Here is a 7,487-nt window from a genome sequence, read left to right as displayed (position 1 = left end):
GATGACTTAAATGAATTAATTTGTACAAGTTATACTGACAACATACATATACATTTTGGTAGCATACTCATCAGAACTTCACAGTTAAGCGTGCTTGACCTGGAGTAGTATTGGGATGGGTGACCTTCTGGGAAGTTTCCCAGAAATTGCACAAGTAAGGATAAAACACGCTAAACAGTGAAATATTGTGAAATAGAACCCTTGAAAGGGCAAATATGAGGGTTGCTACATTAATAAATTTATTAAAATAAAAAAAAATTATAATTTCCGACAGATTTTTTTGACAGATATTTTCGTCGGAAATTTCAGACGGATTTTTCTGTCGGAAAAATTATTTCCGACGCATTTTTCTTGTAGTGGTCAATTATGATGGTCAACTAATTTTTATTTGTAACATACTAATTTTTAAAAATAAAAATAAAAAAAGTATTTTAATACAAGAATTATATGTAATATTTAATTTAAATTAATTTAGTTAGTGATATAATTAAAATGTTTGAATTAGATAAAATGAAAACAATAGGATGTGGATTAGAGAGGAGTTTTGGGCTCTTAAGCCCAACCCGAAGTACTATATGTTGTATGAGTGATTTATAACATTTTTACCAAATGTTTAAGTGAAGAAGGGGAAGTAATGAATGTGAATGGATTTGGAGGACCCTTAATCGTGTAGCTCATGAGTGCATAATCTGTGATGGCATTGGGTGCGCCTTCATGACATCAAGCATGATGAGTACAATTCTTTACCTTAGGCATCAGAAAGGCCATGTTGGAGGATGAGAAGCTAGAGAGGTCTTTGAATTATATGTGTCAAGCGAGAGGTGTCTCACTTGGTGCCACTATTTTAAAAAAGCTAGTTCATAATACTTTAAAAATATGGAATCTAATAGTAAAATCACAATATCTTGCCAAATAAAAACTATTTAGTTGAAAAAATAGAGTATCTCCAATTTAGTACAAGCTTACAAATTCTAAAATAATGTGCCACTAATCATCCATACATTATTTTTGGAGCATGAAAAATATGGAATTATTACAAGGGGATTATGCTTTAAAAAATACAATACAAATATACAAAAATAAATTATCCAAAAGATTGAATCATGAATATTTTAAACACTTATATTTGTATATAATACAAAACATGAATCACAAGTTAGTTTGACCTAAATTTTTCTATGGGAGGTAAAACGCATACACTCATATCTCCCTCCCCATTGTAGCTTACAATAATTCACATGACAAAAGTACAAGCCGGTGGATGTTTTAAGCAACTCTTTTGCAAATAGTTTTATAAAGAGATTTAAGTTGTGTGTTCCATTTGTCAACAACATTGTATTTTTTCATTCCTTTAGACCTGAACCATGAATCATAAGGTTAATAAATACCAAGTTTTATTAAAAACGTATAATATAATGAATCCAATTAAACAACGAAAAAAACATAGATGCAAACCTATCATAGCATTCTAATATCCGGTTCACTTGATCAATATGTCCTTGAATTTTATTATCCAAAATCAGTGAGACCAATAGTTGCTCAACATCTTGCTCAGGAACATTAAGTTCCTGCAAATTAATGGATTTCATCATACAAAAGTAGTATATTAACCATAAGTGTATATTTAACAAATAAATCACACTATCAAATGAAAAAGTAACTACAATTTTTAACTCAATCATTTTCATCTCAAGTATTCCTTTAATTTGTTTAACAATAGTGAAAATATAATTACCTTAGATATGAAAGAAATCTTAATCCTCGTATATGGTTTGATGAGCTTCAACAAGACTTGTGTTCTAATATTCCTCAACAAATCTTCAATATAATTTCTAATAAATGGATCATCCATAATTGTTCCTCTGTTATTCTGTAAGGTACATTATGTAATATTGGTTTAAAATAAAATAGTAAATAGAAAACATGGATAAATACGTTAAAGTCAAATTTGTGCATGCAATATCAATAAAAGTACCTTCAAGATTTCCTCGAATTCCAATATTTCATTTCGTTGATAAGCTGCTATTAAATTTGTCATGACCAAAATTTCAGGGTCATTCTTGTATCTACATTATAAAAATAAACAAGGTGAAATCATTAGGAGAAAAAAAAAAGTATTACCTTTACTTCATTGGATAATCTATAGGATCATGTGGATGAAAATTAAGTAAAATTAAAATATACAAAAGAAACACAATGAATAGGACTTACGACTTAGCTTCCTGCCCATCAAACGGATTTACTTCAGACTCCATCAACATGTTAGCAAGAACAAGGTACCTGATGCATAAATAATAATTATTGTACAAAATGTCAAAACAAAGGATGATATATTCAATGGTTTGTTAGTTTTTTTTAAATCATTATATATATGTGTGTGTGTGTGTGTGTGTGTGTAAAGGATTCATATTTTAATGTCCATTGAGAATTGTGTGCACATATCTAATATATGAACAATGACACATATATGTTGAATTTAAAAAAAGATGGGTTAGAAAGACACAAACTAGTTATTCTACAATAATTATATTTTTTATATGTTTAAGTGAAAAGTATATAAATATTGCTATATACATTGTTTAAAGTTAATAGTAAAAAATTGTTGTTACACCTACTTTAAGCATTGGATACGTCTTTGATTCCCAGCTTCATCATAATTTTTAAAAGCTTCAAAGAAATCAGTAGTTGCTTCTACCCATTGGTGCTCCACCATATGCATTTTCCCCCCACATTCATGGATTATTCCCATTATCCTTGGATGGGGAATTGCTGACTTAACAGTGAGTGATTTTTTGTAAAGTTGCTGCATTTAATAAAATGAATAATAGTAAATATTGGTAAATAAACCTTTACACAATACTCTATCGAAGAGGTGTATATGAGTGAAATTAGAAAGGACAATTAGTCTAGTGAATATTCAAAGTTAGAAAAGTAATCAACATAATACATTTCATCAAAATTCCATAGAACGATTTCATCATTTTTTTAACAAAAATTAAAATGGAATTTAGGATTTTATTTTATTGTAATCTATGGGAGTAGACTCTGCATGCAAAATTTGTTTAATTATTTTCACTTTTCATACCCATTTTTTTTTTAAGCTCTCTCTTTATATTACAAAATCAATGGTTATGAATTCTTTTACAAGTAATAATACTGTAGTTAAGAAAGACAACTTTTATTGAAAAATGAATATTTTTATTTGAGATAAGATGACTCTTAAATTTTCGTAATTTGATTACCAACTTAAGGATTCTATTGTCAAGATTGTAATTCTCATCAAAGACCATAGTTTTTCCCACAAATAATAAATGGTAAACTCCTCTCAAAATGAATAATTTTTAGTGAATATCACCCTATTCAATATTTTTATGTTATGAGAATATATAGATGAACTTACAAAAGTATATGTATAGAAACAAAAATTATATTTTTATTATTCATAAATATATATCTTCTAAACTTGTTTTTACAAAGGTTCAAGATTTTTTTCTAAAATACTTATAAATTCATGCAATTGAATCTAAACTGTTTAATTATAGATAATGAGTAAAGTTTAAAAGAAGGTTCAAAGATAAATTGCTAACAAACACACTAAAAGAAATTGAAAGACATATAATTACTTAAATCATGAAAGATAAGGAACAAGAGTTTCTTCTTTAGAAAAAATGTTGACCTTAAGTTTGATGTTGTTCTTGGTCTTTGTGTACATTTGAATCTCTATAGCATATATCTCCAAAAGTTGAGTTCCTTTGTTATGGTCATATGTCCCATCTTCTCTTTTACAAGAATTGTGAAGCTCTTTTAAGATCTAGCAAGACACAACAAATCTTTGAATTATTGAATAGTAAATATTATACACCAATTCACCAATACCAAAATTTACAAAGGCACCTAAATGAATTTGAATAGTAAATTACATGAAAAAAATCATATCACCTTACTCATGCGTGCATATTCACCAACATCAAAATAAATCTTACAAAGCTTTAGATTTGTCTTAAACCACAATCTCTGCATAGTGAATGATGTACGAAAAATAATAATATAAGATCCTATAAATGAGAAAAATGAAATAAGATAAATCAATGAAATGTCCAATGGACTAACCTCATTCTTTGCTTTTTCATTGGCCCTTAAAGTTGTCTGGTAGAATTCTTGAAGAAGGGAAAAGTTTTGGCTTACTGAACTTGAGACATAGTCCATAATGTTGCTTATGCATTTTTCACTATAGTTACGAGTCACTGCTGACTTAATATATGTCAACATCTTCCTATATGCGTCCATCATCTCTTTGTACCTTCCCATTTGACAATATAGCTTGACAGTTTGTTTTAGAGCTTTAAATCCCCTAGTATAATACAAAATAAAAATTAAGTGTAAAATGATTTGTTTTGTGATCACGTTAAAAGGATTCTTGGACAAATATCACTATGTGATACACGAAAAAGTACAAGAAGTATAGATACAAATGTAAAATCCTACTACAAATATATAATATAATAAGAAACTTGTTTAAGACTTCACTCGCATAAGCCATATCTATTAATTTTTTCAGAGTGCAACATTTCAAGAATGAGAGTTCTTACCATTCTGTCTTTTCTTGTTCCATTTCCACCACTTGAGTGAAACCAGCAAGTGCACCTTCTAAATTAGTTTGAATCATACCTACGCATATACACAAAACAATATCACCCCCAAAATGTCAACACAAGTAATTTATCAACTTGTCACAAATTAGAGACAAGCCAAAAAAATATCATCGATCACAATCCATTAATTTCCATGAGGAACAAATATACACAACATACTAAATCCATGTTTCCTATTCAACAAAACAAGTTATACTCTAAATATATCATTAGACACTATTCAAAAAATGAAGTCGTAATTAACATTGTGTCTTTTTGAGCGAGTGTTTGCAAAATTGATTTTTGACTAAAACAAATTCTAAAACATTGTGTCATTAAACACAAATTCTAAAACAAACCAAGCCTTTATTTCCTAATTTAGCTATAGATCAAAATGGTAAATACTAAAAAGATTAAAAAAGGAACACTTCGAACAAAAATCTTATAAATTGTAACCAACCACAAACCAAGCTTGCAAATTGTTTCCCCAATTCATAAACGAAAATAACAAAATAATAATAGAACCTTTTGAATTGTAATATTGATTCTCAATATCAATGTCTTGCTCCTCTTGCTCTTCATCCGAATAGTCAAATCCATAATCCTCCATGTCATCATCTGCATAAAAAATTAATTAAACACTTAGTTTCATCATCACGCCTAATAAATACACCACCACCACCACCAATTGCTTACCGGAAGCCATATTGCATGAAATGGATTGAAGATCAAGGTTTTAGGGTTTTGATGGTTTGTTAGCAGCGACAGTAAGTGTGTAGAAGTCTTCACGCCCACAATGCTAAAAAGTTAGTAGAATTGCTAGAGGGTTAATAATAAACTAATGATGGAAGCCAATACTATTATTTATGGCCCAAATCTAAAATTGGGCCCATTTTGACTACTTGATCCAATCAAATAAAATTACTTAACTTTTGGACTTTTGGATATTGCTATTATTATTGTTATTATTGTTGTTGTCTTCATCGTCGTCGTCGTCATCATCATCATCATCATCATCATCATCATCATCATCATCATCATCATCATCATCATCACCACCACCACCACCACCACCACCACCACCACCACCACCACCACCACCACCACCACCACCACCACCATCATCATCATCATCATCATCATCATCATCATCATCATCATCATCATCATCACCACCACCACCACCACCACCACCACCACCACCATCATCATCATCACCACCACCACCACCACCACCACCACCACCACCACCACCACCATCATCATCATCATCATCATCATCATCATCATCATCATCATCATCATCATCATCATCATTAGCAACAACACAAGAACAAAAACTACCATGTTAAATTTGATGCATTGTGACATTTTTGTATAATGTATTAAAGTGTATATTAATTTTTTGTTTAATACATGCTTGTTTATACCTTTTTATTTTATGTTATTTCCAGTTTAATAATTTTTTTAATATATATCTATTTATACAACATTTTACTTTTGTGGTTAAGATGTCAATTTTTTTTAATAAGAGTCAATTTGATGTGGTATAAGAATGTCTCATATTATATTAACATGTATATTAGTTTAAATTTTAATTTAGTTTTTCTTGATATGTGCCACCTCATATTTTTGTTATGTTTGTTTTATTTTAGTAATTAAGATCATTTTGTAACACATGATGATGAAAATCTTAGGAGAGACTAGATTGATGTAACTTCTCCTTCAAGCTCCTTAGATAGATCTTTTATTTCTTGAACTCAAACTTCTTCAATGGTTTCCATTGATGTTAGAAGCCATTTTCACCACACAAGATGATGAAGAACAACTTCTTAATGGTGCCACACTCATTGAAGAATGATAAATCTCTTCAATTTCTCACCACATTCAAGAGAGGATAACAGAAAATGAAGAATTTCAAAGAGAGAAACAAACTTTGAGAGGCAGAATTTGAAGAGGAATTTTGTCCAAATCATGTATAAATCTCAAATTTAGTACAAAATGGGTACAAAGATACGATGTATAGAGTTTAGTTGGTTTATGGTGAAATTTAGATTAACCATGATTAGCTATCTTGTACTTAAGTTAATTAACTCTAGTTAAATGTCTAAAAGTCTAGTTAATTATCTAGAAGCTTAATGAGCAAGCTAAGTTAATCCTAGTTTAAGAATAACCTAGGTTATGTTAAGTTAACCCAATTACCTAGCATAATCATTACAACTACCTAAATAATGATTACATGTAACAAGTTTATTGAGATGTTACTATCAAAGCCATGTGACTTAATTTGTAACTGGGATGGCAAGTTTGACTTGGTTTGGATGTTCAAACCACTTGCATAAGCAAGTGGACATCCAATACCAATAGGCCAAAAGGAGTTTGGGTCATCCAAGTCCAAATAAATGTAACAAGACTTAGATAGTTACACCTTCCCTAACCTACTAATTAAACCATTAAGTAAAAATAATACAAAGACAAAATTACCTACACTATTTGACCCAAAATACTAAAGTTAGAGGAAAAACATATAGAAGGGGGTTGAATATGTGTGTGTGAGAAGGTTTAAAGAAATCTTTTTGCATAAAAGGCTTTTTTGTGTTTCATACTGACATTTTCAAATTCAAGATGCATCTCACGTTTACTTTTAATATAACATTTAAAAGAGTTTTGCGTTTACAAGTTTTATCGTCTGCACGAGAGTGTTTCTTGCAATAATAAGTTAAACAAAGGATATTTTCTGTCTGAAAGTTGTTGTAGTGGGAAATAATCAGTGAATAAGATTTTCAGTATGAAATACCAAATAAATAAATTTGCGTTTGAGAAGAGTAAAACAGTGCAAAGAGTTTTATATTGGTC

The 7,487-nt window shown here is 29.7% G+C and overlaps 1 protein-coding gene across 1 annotated transcript; it reads right to left on the bottom strand.

The window, feature by feature from the left end:
• Nucleotides 1-718: 718 nt before the first annotated feature.
• LOC109806785 (COP9 signalosome complex subunit 2) lies at nt 719-6,764 on the bottom strand. The gene is made up of 12 exons (XM_020369280.3): nt 5,328-6,764; nt 5,157-5,249; nt 4,590-4,668; nt 4,111-4,351; nt 3,940-4,014; nt 3,677-3,811; nt 2,616-2,803; nt 2,212-2,280; nt 1,976-2,066; nt 1,736-1,870; nt 1,456-1,568; nt 719-1,357 (listed from the first exon to the last, which is right to left on the bottom strand). Exons 1-12 carry the CDS (start codon nt 5,335-5,337, stop codon nt 1,267-1,269), a joined length of 1,320 nt encoding a protein of 439 aa, XP_020224869.1. The 5' UTR covers nt 5,338-6,764; the 3' UTR covers nt 719-1,266.
• Between the last annotated feature and the right edge of the window lie 723 nt (nt 6,765-7,487).

Source organism: Cajanus cajan, chromosome 1 (genome assembly GCF_000230855.2).
Source record: "Cajanus cajan strain Asha chromosome 1, NIPB_CcT2T_4, whole genome shotgun sequence".
NCBI lineage: Eukaryota > Viridiplantae > Streptophyta > Magnoliopsida > Fabales > Fabaceae > Cajanus > Cajanus cajan.
This window is presented reverse-complemented; position numbering and strand designations above follow the sequence as displayed.